This window comes from Typopeltis vanoorti, chromosome 20, assembly GCF_054136105.1.
Source record: "Typopeltis vanoorti isolate ZY-2024b chromosome 20, IOZ_Tvanoo_1.0, whole genome shotgun sequence".
NCBI classification, from domain to species: Eukaryota; Metazoa; Arthropoda; class Arachnida; order Uropygi; family Thelyphonidae; genus Typopeltis; species Typopeltis vanoorti.
This window is the reverse complement of record NC_143568.1, coordinates 110,671,290-110,688,611: the sequence shown is the minus strand read 5'-3', so window position 1 is coordinate 110,688,611 and position 17,322 is coordinate 110,671,290. Positions and strand designations below refer to the sequence as shown.

At 34.7% G+C, this 17,322-nt stretch overlaps 1 protein-coding gene across 3 annotated transcripts in view; it reads right to left on the bottom strand.

Moving 5' to 3' along the window:
• eIF2Balpha (eukaryotic translation initiation factor 2B subunit alpha) overlaps window positions 1–17,322 on the bottom strand; it is a 108,365-nt gene that overhangs the window by 27,818 nt on the left and 63,225 nt on the right. For all 3 annotated transcript variants that reach the window (XM_090410007.1, XM_090410006.1, XM_090410008.1), the window contains exons 5-6: window positions 8,856–8,972; window positions 353–465 (exon numbers count right to left, since the gene is read on the bottom strand). In XM_090410007.1, the coding sequence (XP_090266133.1) occupies window positions 353–465; window positions 8,856–8,972 (230 nt within the window). The remainder of the gene's footprint in view (window positions 1–352; window positions 466–8,855; window positions 8,973–17,322) is intronic.

Below are 17,322 nucleotides of genomic sequence, written 5' to 3'. Positions count from 1 at the left end.
TATATCAAGTTAGTCCAAATTCAGTTTCATAGTGCAACTTTGCTTGGTTTAAAAATATGGATATTTATCTAAAATCAATTTAAAAATAAATAAAATAAGGGCACAATTGTCTTTTTTTCTCTATAAGGAGTAGGCGAGAGTGTTTCGGCCATGTATAGTTTTCTGAGAAGAAGGGGCAGTCAATCTCCACTGGTACCAATCAGAGATGGCTAGCCCAAGACTATCACCAATTAGGAATGGCATTTGATGCCATCACGTGATCCCTATCACAGTATATTATTGTCTGAAATAGTGCGTGATCAATAAGCCTCAAATCAACTTAATGTTTAAGTTTTAATTCTGACTATCTTACCCGCTCTTGTCTGGAGATGACTCTGTTACATACACCTGAAATCTTTTCCTGGCTTGAGCAGCTTCTAATAATGTGTTACATACTACTCGAGAATATGAATGTACAAGGATAACCTAGAATTAAAAAAAAAGGAGTAAGAAATGACTTGCTCTCAAATCTCCCATTTCCGAAATCTATAACTTTAAACAGTTAACCAAGTTTCAGTTACAAAAATGTTATGCTACAGAGTGAGTTTAGAAGATGAATATGTATTAAATAAAATTCATATATTAACTGCAATGTTAAGTATTGTTTGCATGATCTATTTGTATGATCACTAGCTGTAATTGAACTTTTCACTGGTTCCTCCATATTATAGAAGATGCTAAAAATGGTGACTTGCCTAAAGCAGGAACTGTTTTAGCATTTGCCTTCAAGTTGCTGGTGAAGATGATGTCCAAATTCTCACTGGGAAATGAAATGAGAAGGTGTCATCTTAAGGATTTATGGTGACAGTTTTTGCTTGGAATCATGTATACATTGAAAATATGTACATTGCTCATAACAAAACTTTTGATTCTATGGTCAAAAGTTTGTGATAATAGCTGAACAACTTTTGTTTTAACAAAATGCAGACCAAAGCACGTCAATTCTTGCACAGCTTATTCCCATAAGCAGTAAGCATTTTTTCATGTATGAACCCAAGTTTTTCTTTTTGAAAATTTGTCACTCAGAGCTGCAAGTGAGATTCTTTTCAGGGATCATCTTGAAGCTTGGAAATGCAAGATTCATGAGTCTCAGATTACCTAATAACATTAGACCAAGATATCTATTAATATAGAGTGAAGTGATTAATTAAATATTTTGAAATAAGTTGAAAGATTAAACACTAGATTAAACACACAGATTAAACACTAGATACTAATTTGTGCTTAAAGGTGAAATCCCATTTGCAGTGACTCAAAACTACCAAAGTAGTTTGGTAGTTTGAGTCACTGCTCTCCTCTTATCCTCAATAGTCTTAATTTTTTTTTTAATTTTATGTGGCCCTGCATCCATGAAAGGTTTTTGTAAGCCCATAGTACGTTCACACTGTAGGTGAGCTAAGGATTTGATTTTTTCCTCACTATTTTAACTAATTTTTATATTTTATTGTATTTTTATTTATTTTTGACATGGTCCAAAAACTCTACTCTAGAGACTAAACGTGGAACTTTTTCAAGTCACGTCAGTCCATCCTGGTCCAGATGGTGTCCTATTCAACTGTGCTAAAAATTTGTGATCCAGAATTAATATCCTATCCTGTATCATCTATACATTCTTATACTCATTTGAAATCTACCTAACAGCATAGAAACACTTTTATCTAGACTGTCTCTAAAAAAGATGAAAGTCAGCCATCAAACTATCATCTGATTGTCCTCGCCTCAATACTCTCAAAAGTAATGGAAATAATCATTACTGGACAGCTTCTTCACTACCATCAGTTAATTAATAATCACCAATATGAATTCTGCCATTCTTGTTCTACAGCTGACCTATTCACTAATTCGGCTTTAGACACAGGCCTTTTGGCATTGTGATGGATTGCAAACCTCTCTGGTCAGTCACTACACTGTTGGGCATAAAATCTGTGATTTCCTCTCACAAGTTTTTCCATCAGTGCTGGAGTGCTCCAAACCCATGCTCCTCTGTCTATACATCTATGCCCTCTCTCTCTCTCTCTCTCTCAAAACTCAAATAAAATCCATAATTTTGCTGATGATAATATTTTCCATTCCACTTCATTTTACCTTGTAGTATTCAAACAATTCAGGGTTCAAGATCTTCCATTTTTAAATACTGATTTCTCACAACTGGAGTGAAGATAATCTAGTCAATTTCAATATTATCAATGCTTCATACCCTGTTACTTTGATAATGTTTTGATTGCCAGCCAATATTAATTTTCTTTTTTTAGGTTAGCATTCATATTTAGCTTACTCTGGCAGAAATACATTACTCAACCTCCTTGGTATTCTTTCTCATTCAAAACACTACTTTTTCCTACTCATTTTTAAGAAACATGTTAACAGATTCCTTCTCTCTCTCACCACTTACCCACACAGTATGTCACATTATAGGCTCTGTGACTTCTCCTGGGTGGAGTTAAAACAGGAAATGAGCAAATTCCTCACTTCTTACAGTTCTTTGAATGCCTGCATCTCAGTATCTCACTCCTGCATGGTGATCTCAGTAAATGTCCTCCTACCATTTCAAATTCAGCATTCAATCATATAACTTGTATATTTTTTTCTTCGAGAAATTATAAGAAATTACACAAGTCAGCAGAAAATGTTGCTACAACTATCTGAAATGCAGAGTATAGTAGTAATAATACTGACAATGAGTAACATAACATCTTCCAGAGAGAGAGAGAGAGAGAGAGAGAGAGTGCATTTGGTATTTCTACAGCTCTAGGCTCCTGTTTATTTGAGGTTTCAGTAAAAGACAAAACCAGGCTAGGAGAAGAGACTCTCACTAAATTATACAAAGTTCTCTAAAGGAGGGTGGTGTGCTTTACATCATAGGATGTAAAAAAAAAAACGTCAACATCTCTTTATAAATGAAACAAATTGCATAATTGGAAAGATATTTTATGCACTTTTTACTTACTATTATAATAACAGAATTAACTCACATAAAATATTCTTTATTCATAGACTTTTCACCTGAGTATCATCACAGGCATCATCAGTGCAGGTACAAAGGCTAATTAAACAATAACTGTTATATTCACAAAGCACCACCTAAGTAGCTAAGGTTAAATTTCCTAAATTTATTTTTAAAAAAAAATTTTTTTTAAATATATATGTGTGTGTGTGTGTGTGTGTGTGCACTTGCAATTATAAGTTAGGAAAGATTTGCTGATTTATAGAGTACTATCTACCACAAGGGGGAAAGACGTAGACCATCGGATTTGTTTAGGTTAGGGGAGTGAAGTAACGTCATACATTTCTTTGTAAAGCTGTTCCATTAGGAACCAACTTTTATGAATGACTTTTGTCTTGTTCCACTGAACTCTATGTCTAGCATTGATGGCATGCTCTGCAAGTCCAGACTGTTCAGGTTCAAGGTACTGGATATCCGACTTGTGTTCTTCTAACCGGATCAGAGCAGATCTTTCTGTTTGTCCAAAATATGATAACCCACGAGAGCAGGGAATCTGATATGAAGGAGGAATTAATATATTGTAATTCTTTTTGTAATAGTTCTTCTGAAGAACAAAAGGAGTGGGCTCAATGAGCCAGTGTTTTTATTGTACCTGCCTTTTGACTGGGATGTGATTCAGCGTGGATGTACTGGCCTGTATGAGTCTCCTTCCTATAAACTGTGAATTGTAGGTTACCATCTGGTTGGCAAAGAATTAACAGGTCTAGAAAGGCTAACTGCTTATTTACTTCTACTTCTAGGCTGAACTGGATCCTTGAATGAAGTGCATTTATTTTTGAGAGAAACTGTTGTAATTCTTCCGAAGTGCCCTTCCATATGGCAAAAATGTCGTCCACATATCTGAACCAAAAGTTAGGTCTGGGTGCAATGTTGTCAAAGATACGATGTTCGGAGTGCTACATGAAATAGTTGGCAATAGCAGGAGATATTGGATTACCCTTTGGTGTTCCTTCCAATCCAATATCTCCTGGTATTGCCAACTACTTCATGGAGCACTTCGAACAACATATCTTTGACATCACACCCAGACCCAACCTTTGGTTCAGATATGTGGAAGACATTTTTGCCATATGGAAGGGCACTTCGGAAGAATTACAACAGTTTCTCTCAAATATAAATGCACTTCATCCAAGGATCCAGTTCACCCTAGAAGTAGAAGTAAATAAGCAATTAGCCTTTCTAGATCTCTTAATTCTTTGCCAACCAGGTGGTAACCTACAATTCACAGTCTACCGGAAGGAGACTCATACAGGCAAATACATTCATGATGAATCACATCCCAGTCAAAAGGCACGTACTATAAAAACACTGGTTCATTGAGCCCACTCCTGTTCTTCAGAAGAACTATTATAAAAAGAATTACAATATATTAATTCCTCCAGGGGTGGTTAAGGGTCAAAGCTGTATAACTGAGAGGAAACCTCCACAAGGCCTTTAAAGGAATGCAGAGAACCGACCAGGGCTTCTGACCTAATGTCCAATCCTCACCTTCTCGTGGTGCACCCTGTTGGGTATCTACTTGGATACTGAATGAATGAGGATGGGCTGGCAATTTTGGATTTAGCCGACCAAATTGTATTCGTATTAGTTAAACCAAAATAAAAAATGATGGTACAACATGGCAAAATTTCATGCCGGCTGGGGCGTCGCCTGGTTAAACAAGGCCCCTGTTGTTTTTACAAGGGAACCAGGGCAAACAGCGAAAAGTCAGCTACTGGAACAAATCTGAAAACACACCCCAACTCAACATCACCAGAGTTAAAGATCAGTATTATCAACATAACAAGCCTGAATGGCAAAGAAATGGAGCTAGCTGAGGAATTAGATAAGTACCAGATCGACATAATAGGGGTGACTGAAACAAAAAAGACAAAAACTGGTGAGATCTTTCTGAGCAATAAATACAAAATGTTATATTCAGGCAATGACAATCAAGGAAAAGAAGGAGTAGCCAGAGTATTCAACACAAAATACGAGGCTAATCTTCTTGAATGGCAGGCAGTCTCAAGTAGAGTAATGTGAGCAAATATGAGAATAGGGAACTAGACAATGAGACTTATTTGTGCCTATGGTCCCACAGAAAGTTCTACTAAGGTAGAAGTGGAGGAATTTTTTCAGGCTTTAGAAAAAGCAACTGACACAATGATAAAGGAAAAGTTGGTCCTTGTCGGGGATCTAAATAGCAGAGTAGGAAATTGTGAGACATACAAAAGTATATTTGGAAATTTAGAGAAAAGAGCAAAGGTAATAATAATGGCAAATACCTGTTGGATTTCTGCTCAGGACATGGACTAGTTATTACTAACACCATGTTCCAACATAAAAATGTGCACAAATTCACATGCAGAGAAGAGGCAAGGAATAAGAAAAGTCTCATTGACTATGTTATTGTTGATAGTGATGTTTTCTCCCTGGTGCAGGACACCACAGTGTACAGAGGATTTGAAATTGGAAGTGATCACTATTTAGTCTTGAGCAAGATAAAATTGAATTTCATATTGAAAAGAATAACATGTAAGAAAGTTTTAAAGCGAATAAAAGTTGAGCAGCTTTCAGATGTGAACTGTAGACTAAAATACACACAGATTATTGAAGAAAAAATGAAAGAGATTGAGAACAGGAATCAAACCTTGGAGATTCAGTGGCAAGCCTTGAAGAAAGCCCTGATTGATTCAGCTAGAGAGGCATATGGTTAAGTTGTCTGCAAGGATAGAAAAATTAGAACTCCATGGTGGGCATGGAAAGTTAAAGAGGCAGTAAAGGAAAAGAAGGAAGCATATCAAAAGTTCCTGGCAAATAAGTCAGCTTGTGCTCTTAGAGAATACAGAGACAAATGTAAGAAAGCTAAACACTGTGTAAAACTAGCTAAATAAAAGTCATGGGAGGACTTTGGCAAGAATATAGAAAATAAATATCAAGAAGGTGGCAAAATATTCTGGAGGTTGTTGAAGAAGCTTAGGAATGGAGGAAAGAGTGCTGTAAAAGGAGTTAGAGATGATAAGGTGACATGAAAATGGAAAAAAAAGATATCCTTAAAGTATAGAGTAATTACTTTGAAAAACTACTAAATGAAACAAGCAGTGATGACAGCACAGTGGTAAAAAACACTGACCAGGCATGCAGTCAGGAATACATATCCATACTTGAAGTAGAAAGAGCCATCAAAGGCTTAAAATGTGGAAAGGCAGTAGGAGTAGATGATATTCGACCAGAAATGCTGAAGTATGGTGGTAGAAAAGTCTTACAGTGGCTGCACTGCATAGTTCAGAAAGCCTGGACAGAGGGACAAATTCCTGATGATTGGAGTAGAGTGCTTATAGTACCCATATATAAAAAGGGAAATAAAACTGAATGTGAGAATTACAGAGGTATTTCCCTACTAAGTGTTCCTGGCAAGATCTATGCAAGTATACTTGAGAAACGATTGAGAAGAATTGTGGAAGAAAAACTTTTTGAAGAACAAGATAGATTCAGGCCAAATAGAGGCTGTCAGGATCAGATCTTCACTTTACGACAAATAGTCGAGAAAGCATGGGAATATAACAAAGATCTGTATTTAAGTTTTGTCGATTTGGAAAAGGCATATGACAAGGTGCCAAGAGAGAAGCTATTCAATACGTTACAGTTATATGGTGTCAATGGGGCATTATATCAAGCAATACTTAAGTCTTTATTTGATTTGTGAGTCAGCAGTTAGAATTGAGGGAAGTACAGGAAGATGGTTTAATGTTAAATCTGGTGTGAGACAAGGATGTACATTATTCCCTCTGTTATTCATTATCTATATGGATCACATTATGAAGGAAAGTGGTATTAAACATGATATCAAAATTGGAGATGTTAATGTCAGCTCTCTGCTTTAAGCAGACGATGTTCTGCTTCTAAATAAAGCCACTACAAGTGGATTTATTTAGTCAGTTTATTTAGACAATTTAGTCAGTTTATTTAGACAACTAAATTTTTGAATAACTGTTGCAATAGATATGATATGAAGGTCAGCAAAAAAGTCAAAGACAATGAAAATAGGCTGAATCGTAGAAAATGTCAACTTTGTTGTGAACGGAGAACCTGTGGAACAAGTAAAACATTTCAGCTACTTAGGCACGATTTTTAGTGAAGATGGTAAATTTAATATAGAAATAGCAACAGAATTAGCAAAGCTGGTATGGTGGGAAGTCAATTGAATAAATTCATATGGAATAAGAGAGAAATTAGTAGGAACACTAAATTAGCTGTATACAATACAGTGTTCAAACCAGTTTTAACTTATGGATCTGAGAGCTGATTCAGAAGTAAAACACTTGACCAAAGACTAGAGACCGCAGATATGAGAGTACTGAGAAAGATTAGAGGCATGAACAGATGACATCAATGGCAATATCATATTAAAAATGAGGATATTAGGAAAGAACTTGACATTGTCAGCATCCAGGAAGGCGTTAGCAGAGCTAATCTCATGGGGTATGGTCACTTAAATAGAATGGGAGAGGAAAGATTAGCAAAACAAGTGTTCTCTGCCAGGTTGGCAGGAAAACGACCCAGAGGAAGACCAAGATATAGGTGGATTGATATGGTACAAAGTGCTTTAGATGATAGAAATATAAGATCTGATAATGTTGGAGTCTTGAGAAGTAGCAGACTGATTTGGAGGAAAATTGTAGATAGGAAGTTAGTAATGATGTAATTTTTTCATGTAGTACTATCATATCCTGTACACCCCTTGAGGGTACATGGCAGGAATTTGATGATGATTTCTCCTTCATATCCAATGGTTATAAGAATTCCTTCATAAAAAGAGCTTTAAGTAGTCGTGCTTCAGCATCCTCTTCCATTACAGAAGAACCTACGCATATACCTATCCACTATGTGCAAACAATTAGCAAATGCATTGCTAAAGTGTTAAAACCACTAAATATTTGTATGGTCTTTTGATCCGTCAGAAAAATCTCCACATTACTCACATCTCCAAAGGACAACCTCCCACATCTCAGCTCTCTAGGTGTCTACCAGATTCCTTGCTCTTGTCGGTTATCATATTTCGGACAAACAAGATCTGCTCTGATCCGGTTAGAAAAACAGAAGCCGTATATCCAGTACCTTGAACCTGAACAGTCTGGACTTGCAAGAGCATGCCATCAACACTAGATATAGAGTTCAGTGGAACAAGACAAAAGTCATTCACAAAAGTCTGTTCCTAATGGAATGGCTTTACAAAGAAACATATGAAATGTTACTTCACTCCCCAATCTAGGTTCTAGTCATTCAATCTTTTTATAAAAATGTACAAGAACCGAGTAAATCAATGTTCATATATATATATATATATATATATGTATGTATGAACTTTTTTTTTGTATTTTTTGTATGAATTTTTTTTTTTTTTTTTTTTAATTTAACCTTAGCTACTTAGGCGGTGCTTTGTGAATATAACAGTTATTGTTTAATTAGCCTTTTTACCTGTACTGATTATGATGCTTGATACTCAGGCAAAATTTCTGCGAATAAAGAATATTTTACGTGAGTTAATTCTGTTATTATAATAGTAAGTAATATGTCTACTAACGGTATTTTATGCACAAACTTTTCTTTGCTTGTGCAAAGTAAAATGTGGATGGAGGAAAAAAAAAGAAAAGAATTTCTTGTTAAGTATAATATACTTTGCATATAATTTATGCAACTAATTATTTTTAAAATAAATTAGTTAAATTTACTAAGCTGGCCTGTTATTGATTTGACATTAATACAATAACTGCACAAGATGAACTAACAATAATTAACTTATTGTAGGCTATAAAAATAGGTATATATTTACAGATCCATCAAAAATAAAAGCATGTCCTAGCTTTGCAATCTTCATCCTTGATTGAGCAGCCTTTTCAAGGAAAACCTGTCCCCTGTGAGATAAAACTTTCTTGCATTCACGAAAATCCTGAGAGAAAGAAAAATCCTTGAAAATTGTGTGCATCTTACAAATCAATAAGCATGCATAATATCATCACTTAAATACAATAAGCAATGTGATATCTAAGAACCAAATACATGATGACTGTTCATTAAGCAATAGTCAAAATACATACATCAGCAGCTGGTTAAGGACTCAATCTCAAATGCTCTTGCACATGCTAGTTTATAATTATCTAACTGTTATTGTTTATGGTTATGATAAAGGAACTATAGCTATAAAGTGAATATATCATGTCTGTTTATTGCATGTGTTACATGTGTTACAGCCAGTCTCTCACTGAGCAGTGAGAGACTGGCTGTTGAAGTGGAGATTGCATCTAGCGTGAATCAATTCGAGACAGTATGACAGCTAGGTTGTGTGTGTGTGTGTGTGTGTGTGTGACATATGGCCGCCCTCAGTGAGTCCTTGACTCCCTGTAGGTATCAGATAATAATAATAGCAATAAATTGGTCTGAGCTATTGTGGTTTTATATTTTACTGGTGATGGTGAAGATAATTTTGAAATCAAAACATTCAAAGAAGTATTTGATGGGCTTTGTAAATGTTATAAATATAAGGGAATTTTAAGATTGTATACGTTTCAGATATGTTGAGCTAAGTGAATCTATTAGTGGGAATATTGCCAAAAATGGAATATATACTTCAGTTGTGTGATTTCTTAGTTTAAAGTAATGACTGAGAATAAATATTAATGATTCTTTTTTTTAATATATATATATATATATATATATGATGACTGACCCCACACATAGGTCACAACACCTATAACACTACAGTGCCATATGTAGTCAAGTGATTAAGGAGAAAATGTAGCCTGCTGATACATTTCTTAAAGAGTGGAATATTGTACTTAGTGGGAAAAAAAACAGTAATGGGGAGATTATTCCAAAGAATAGAGGTGGATGGAATGAAGAAAGCTAATGAAAAGTTAGTTTGGTGTGTTCAGAGCCGAGCTGGGCAGTGTATGGGTGTTGGCCAGTGGCTACTGTACTTCTTACATGGTTAGAAGAAAGTGAAGGAAGAGTAGCTGCCAACTCAGAGGAACAATGCCAATGAAAAACTTACAGAAAAGGTACAGCACTAAAACAGAGTGCCTATGATAAAGTGACTGAAGGGTGTGTGAGGAAAGGGTTATCTATTAAGTGGATTGCCCTCTTCTGAATATCATCAAGAATTCTTAAGGAGATCTTGGGTTCTCCACCCCAAATGTGAGAACAATACTCCTAAGTTGGTTGAATCTGAGACTTATAAAGCATTAGGAGTTAAGAGGAGGAGAAGTAATGTTTAGAACAGAAAAGAATACTAAGCTTTTTGGAGGCTATGTAAGTAACATTGTGTTAATATGATATATCTTTTTATACAGTAAGGATGACAGGAAGAGAAATGCAAGTAATTTCCAAAGTTTTTGGTATACTTATTGCTGAGATGATGATCTGATCTAGTTAGAATCAAATTTAAGAATTTTCTAAATTAATTATTTTTCCATTTCATATTCAAAAGAGAATTATAAGCTGTGGCTAAAGGTGTTCAAAAGAATGAAATAATTTTTATTTGGCATTCATGTTACCAATATATACATATATCCACCAAAGTAAGAGATAGCAGTTAGTAAAGAGGAGGATAGAAATTGTGATCCCATGAGCACACACACACAAAAAGTTTGAGTTGGCTGCTAATGTTTTGATCCATGGGAAGACTGAAAGTTTGTTTGCAAATATTTTCATTATATTTAAAGAAATTAGCTGAGATATTATTTTAATTAGAGAAAGGTTATCTGAAGGAGATCTTTTTTTGTACTGTGAAGTAGCTGTCATTCTAAGCAGTATGTGGATGATGTACCAAGTTTTGTTTATGCTAAAGTTGGTATATTGAGAAGAGAAGAGGCATCAAAAAAAGAGAATATTGTCAGACACTATGGTAGTTTGTTTAGTGAGCTTAAAGAGTGTGTATTTAATTATAAATTTCAAATTATAAAGTAATAGTTTTATTAGTTGCACAATAAAATTTTGATAAGTGGGTTGGTTGTAGTGTATTTATGAAATTATTATGGAGCACACGGGATCACCCAAGTTTATGTATCTTTACTTATTCAAAAATAGTGAGATGACTAATACAGAGAGAGTTTTTTAAAAGTGGATTTATGTATTTTTATCTTCTTTGAGTTGATGTAATAAAAGTGTTTCAATCTTCTTGTTTTATAATGCATGGCTTTCTGTAATTATTTTATAGGAATTGTGATCATAAGGACACCTAAATTTGATTATAGTAATCAGTTTTGTTAATTATGACAATAAAATTGACATATCCACTTTGCTGATAATAATTAAGTTTTTTTTTAAATAGTTTGCAAAAGATGTAGAGACATGGTTTTGGAATTATTTTCCTATTCATATTTTCACCTTTTTGAAAAACATCTTTGTTGGGGTCATTTTTTAGTTTGTTTGTATCTTGGTAATGCATCATGTTCTAAGAAACTTTTTAGAGGATATAGTCAAATTTAAGCCTCTACTTCATCTAGACAGTGTACAGTTCAGTATTTTTATAACTGAACTAAAAATGCTATGTTTATTAGTCTTTGGTATATGATGAAGTTATCTGCAATGGCAGAAAAATCAGAACTACAAGGTGAACTCAAGAAGTTAAAGAGGTAGTCCAGGAAAAGAAGAATGCATATCAAAAGTTAATGGCAATAAGTCAGTAAGTGTCCTGAGAGAACACAGAGAAAAATGTAAGCTATTCATAAAAGCAGCTGAAGAGAATTCATGAAAACACTTTGATAAGAATATATAGTTGGAAGTTGTTGTTTTTTCCCCATTTGGTTAGTCTAACCAAGTGGGAAAAAAAAAAGGAAAAAAGAAAAGGAAAAAAACCTTCCATCTTTCTCTAAATCCAGAGTAATTTAATAATGTGGTCAGACACCTTTTGGCAACTCGTATAGGTAAAGAAGACTTCTCCATTTCTTCCATATTGGTATCACTATCTCTGGTCTGGCTCCCACTGATGAGACCTCAATAAAGATCGAAACCGGTCTGGGTAGTGGCCCTTCCCTAAATGCATAGCATTATACATGTCCGCAAGGTGATGCGTTCTGCATTATGGGAGATACTAAGACAAGGAGTGATGAGAGCTTGGTTCATCTTTACCATGAGTTGCCTTAGTCCTGAAGATACTTCAGGTGCGAACTTTGTTTGCTGGCACTTGGATAAAGAATTAAACTGAGAATATACAGTAAATATCAAAATCCATAAATCCAAGCAAAATGTTTTGGATGCTGTTGGAAAAAAAAAAGTTTCAGTTGAGTGCTAATGCTATTATTCCCTTATTAAACAAAGGGAAGAGTACTGCAAAAGGAATTAGAGATGCTAAAGGTGACATTAAAAACAACAATATAAAGATATTCTGAGTGTCCGGGGTAATTACTGAGAAAATATCAATATTGGTGGCATAAAATATTTGAGTGCATATCTATCAAACCTAAAATGTGGAAAGGCAACTGGAGTACTATCAATGCTCAAATGTATGCTGCAAATCTGTATCAAATTCTTGATAGAGATGACTCACAATAGCCAACTTGTAGAGATTATACAAATAGTTTGCTAAAATGATAAATTTCTTTTAGCATAACACTGTATTTATGGGACTTTGGTTGGGATTTTGCACTAGTCTATTATAGTGAGAGTTAATTGAATGTGCCCTCAAAGGATGTGCATAAAAGTTCACACTATTACTTATATTCTGGTCTACTAAGGCATTTCTAAATCATCAATCCAGCAAGATTCACATATTAAAAAACTGATCAGAATATCTGAAAGAGATATTGTTTTTGAAATCTTCTGTTTCTGATATAAGAAGGAAAACTGTTGAAAGTTTTTCCACTTGATTATAGTATAAATTAAAGATGCCAAGAAATTATATTCTTGGTTTCATTCTTTATCCAAGTGTAAACAAACAAAGTTTGCAAATTAAATAACTTCACATCAATCGCTGTAGTATTCCATAATGCAAAGCATATGTCCTTATGGACAAGTATAATGTTATGCATTATGGAAAGGGCCATAATGGGAAGTCATTAGCTTCTATAAACAAGTAGCCTAGTCATGAAATTACTTCATGCACAAACTTTGTTTGCTTACACTTGGATAAAAGATGCAACCAAGAATATAATTGCTTCGCATCTTTAATTTATTGCATAACCAAGTAAAAAAAAAAAAAAAAATTCACCATCTCTCTCTAATCCAGAGTATTTCAGTAATAAGATTGACATCTTTTGACTACTTCTACATGGAAATATAACTTCTGCATTACTTCACCCATAGTATCACTTCTGGGTCTGGCTCCCACTGATGAGCCCTCAATAAAGATCAAAGAAAAGCAATTATATAGTAAACCCCTGCAATTTTTTTAGTCCAGCCAATACCAAGAAGTTAAAAAGGAATTTCTTCAACTGTCAAAGAAGCATGGAGGATTTGGACTTCCAGTCTTAAAATTCTGCTGTTTAAGCAATACAGCTTCCAAAATCCATAAAATATTCCAGACTGATCACACATGTGCAGACCTTCTCTGGTACTACTTGGGTTTTCATCTTTCCTTGTTTGGAGTTAATGATTATACAAGTCCCAAAACTAAGACTGTTCCTGCATACTACAACACACTCTGCTTAACTCTAAGACTGCTAAAACACTCTGGAATTGACATTCTTTCCATTAAAAAAAGTAAAATGTGGTATAAAGAAATCATTAATCTCTTTCGCTGCGAAGTTCCACAGTTAGGTACGGACAACAATATTTTGGTCTAATAAAAGTGCTCGTCCCTGAAGGTCGGAGCTCTGCTGCATATATTAGCTCTAGAATTGCCACAGTTATCCAAGTAAAAAGGTTTGACCTAAGGAACCACAGCTGATTTAATGAGCCATTCGTGGTTTCACCTTGCTAAGGCATGTACTTAGACATGCATGGCTTAATCTTTGAGACAAGCATATCAAAGTTATCCAGTCACCAGGAGTTTCGGACCGAAGCCTGATTGGTCTTGGTCTAATAAAAGTGTTCGTCCCCAAAGGAGCTGTTTCATAACTTGATGAAGTTCCAGGGGTACCCTAACAGGAGGGACCGTGCTTGGAGAATTGCATATGGCCACCCTTCCAGTCAATACCATCAAATGGATGTACTTTAACATAGGAGATCCAATTTGTGACATCTGTTACTGATTGGAAACAGCAGAACATGCATTCTACAGCTGCCCTGTAGTGTGTTGGGAATTCCACTATTTACAACAGAACATTTTACAATACCCACCACTTGACAGTAATGGGAAGAGAATTTTGATTTTTATAATTAAAATACCATTTATGGAAGGTTAGAATTGCATATGGCCACCCTTCCAGTCAATACCATCAAATGGATGTACTTTAACATAGGAGATCCAATTTGTGACATCTGTTACTGATTGGAAACAGCAGAACATGCATTCTACAGCTGCCCTGTAGTGTGTTGGGAATTCCACTATTTACAACAGAACATTTTACAATACCCACCACTTGTCAGTAATGGGAAGAGAATTTTGATTTTTATAATTAAAATACCATTTATGGAAGGTTAGAAAAAAACATGGATTTGAAAACCAACAATATGACATCCAAATGCTTTATAATATTGTATTGTGGAAATTTTATTGTTCAGTCAGACAATTTTTGTATTTAGAAAGAAGCAGTCTAGGAGATACCAAATTTATCACCCACATTATGCAATATTCACCAGGATGAGATAAAATTCTGTCTATTCTTGTTATGAGAGGTTTTTTAAATAGTTCCATTCTCTTAATTCAATGCGGCCTTATAGTCAATTGCAGGGATGACTGGAGAGCAATCCCAGGCAGAGAAGGCCAACTCAAGGCAGTTAACTCAGATGGGACTAACCACCTGGGTATCATTCATCTTTGCACTTTAGTTTCAATTGGTCTTTTGGTTGTTAATCTACATGAGATTGGTGAAAAAGGAAAACTGATAGCCTTTGGCTATATGATGATATAAAAGAGCTGAGGCCTTTTCTTTATCTCTCACGCTATTGACCTGTCTTTCTTTCTCCTAATACTCTCTTGTACCCCTATACTAACTACTCTAGGACTATGATGAGCAACCCTTTACTTTTCCACCTCAATAAAGGTTGAAAATGGTCTGGGTAGTGGCCCTTCTCATAATGCATAGCGTTATACTTGTCCATAAGGATATGTGCTTTGCATTTTGGGTTACTAAGACAATTGATGTGAAGTCATTAACTTCTATATACAAGTAGCCCAGTTGTGAAGTTATTTCACATGCAAACTTTGTTGTTCACACTTGGATAAAGGATTAAACCAAGAATATAATTTCTTGGCATCTTTAAATTATAAGGAAAGCTGTTGATGAAACTGGACCAATGACAGTTGCTTTGACATAGAAGTTGAACAACCAACATAATACACTACTGGTCTCAGTTGAATATTACTGCCTAACCCCCCCCCCCACACACACACACACACCACCACTTTTTTTTTTTCTTTTTTGAAATCCAAATATTCTAGTATTTCTGGAAAACTATATCCTAATCCTTAAGCTTATCTTTCACACTTTCTCTAATGAAGTCACTTTATCTAAAAGCATGTTTATCTTATTAATCTACAAGTAGGGTTTCTTGGATACAGCAGTATACAGTGTAAACTTGTAACCTTACAGATGACGTGGCTATTCACCTGAAACATTCATGAGTTTTACTATATTACATGAGTTTTACTGTTATATATATTCAGCATTCTATCCCTCTGCTTCTTATGACATCTGTGTAACTTACTCATCGTTACCATGAGACTTGGGAGAAAAAAAATACTCTTGATGGATCCAAGTTTTATTTAGTATCAAACAAATAGTTTTTCCACTCACATAATAAGTACTGGTTTTAAATGTTATTGTAATAAGAGAAAGACTTTCATACCACATTTCCTACAAGAATACTATATCATTGCACTATTTCCACATACACTGATATCAATACTATATAGTATACCACAAAAATGAAAAATTACAGTAGTTGTAGCCTTACTAAAATCCATTCTAAATCAATTAGAATGGGAAAGCCTAAGCCACGGTTTATGAATAAATCAAGATAAAACCAAAATAATGATTTTAAACAATGCAGAAGAGATAGATATAGAAGGAATTGAAATTCTCGACCATTTCAACTACCTTGGAGTGATAATAATAAAAAAAGATGGATGTAAAAAAGAGATAAGAAGAAGAATAGCACTAGCTAAGAAAGCGACAACTGATCTGACCAAGATCTGGAAAGACAAGCACATCTCCAAAAAGACGAAAATTAAGATTGTAGAAACCTTAGTTTTTTTGATCTTTCTCTATGCTTCTGAGTCTTGGACTATGACAAAAGATGACAGAAGAAGAAGAATTGAGGTGTTCGATCTCTGGTGCTGGAAAAGATTGTTAAGAGTGTCTTGAACAGAAAAGCGAACAAATAAAAGTATCCCAGAAGAACTAAATATCCACACAAGACTGCTAAACATAACTGAAAAGAGAATACTGCAATATTTTAGACACATATGTAGAAGGGAGGGCAACTGCCTGGAAAAAGTAATCATCCAGGATAAACCCGTGTGGGAAAATAAAAAGATGGACCCCCCCCAACAGGTGGATTGACCAAATATCAAGAATCACTGGACTTAAATTAGAACAAGAGAAAGAAATGGCGAAGCTTCATCAGCAAGGTCATGAGTCCTCAGACATGAAGAGATCCGAGAGAGAGAGAGGTTAACTTAAGTGTTCTGTATTTTTAAATTAACAAAATCAATTTAATAAGGTAGACTGCCTGATCACTGCAGTTAAAAAGTGATGGCTATTTTGTAATTAGTCATTCACATCTTCAAGATACACATATTTAATAAGAACAGTAAACATTTTTATTTACTGTTTTGGATAACAAGGTATGTATAGGCAGTAGATCGTAGGCAAATGTAATGATAGTTTAATTCAGCAGTAATTATAAAGCATGGTAACAAACTTTGACTAACAGAGATTACTACCTATATATGTCTCAGAATCACTATAACAAAATTGCATTTGCAGAAACATTTTTTCAATAAGAACATTTTTATAACAGTGACAAAACTAACAGAGTATACTTTAATTTGTACTTATAAACTTTAATAAGCACAAAATAAATATACAAGGGTGGTCTGAAAAGTTCTCAGCCTCGATCATAGATGGTAACACTACTGGCAAGAGATTTTTTTTTTTCTAAGTTGGTACAACTGTCATAAGCATCCATGTGAAATT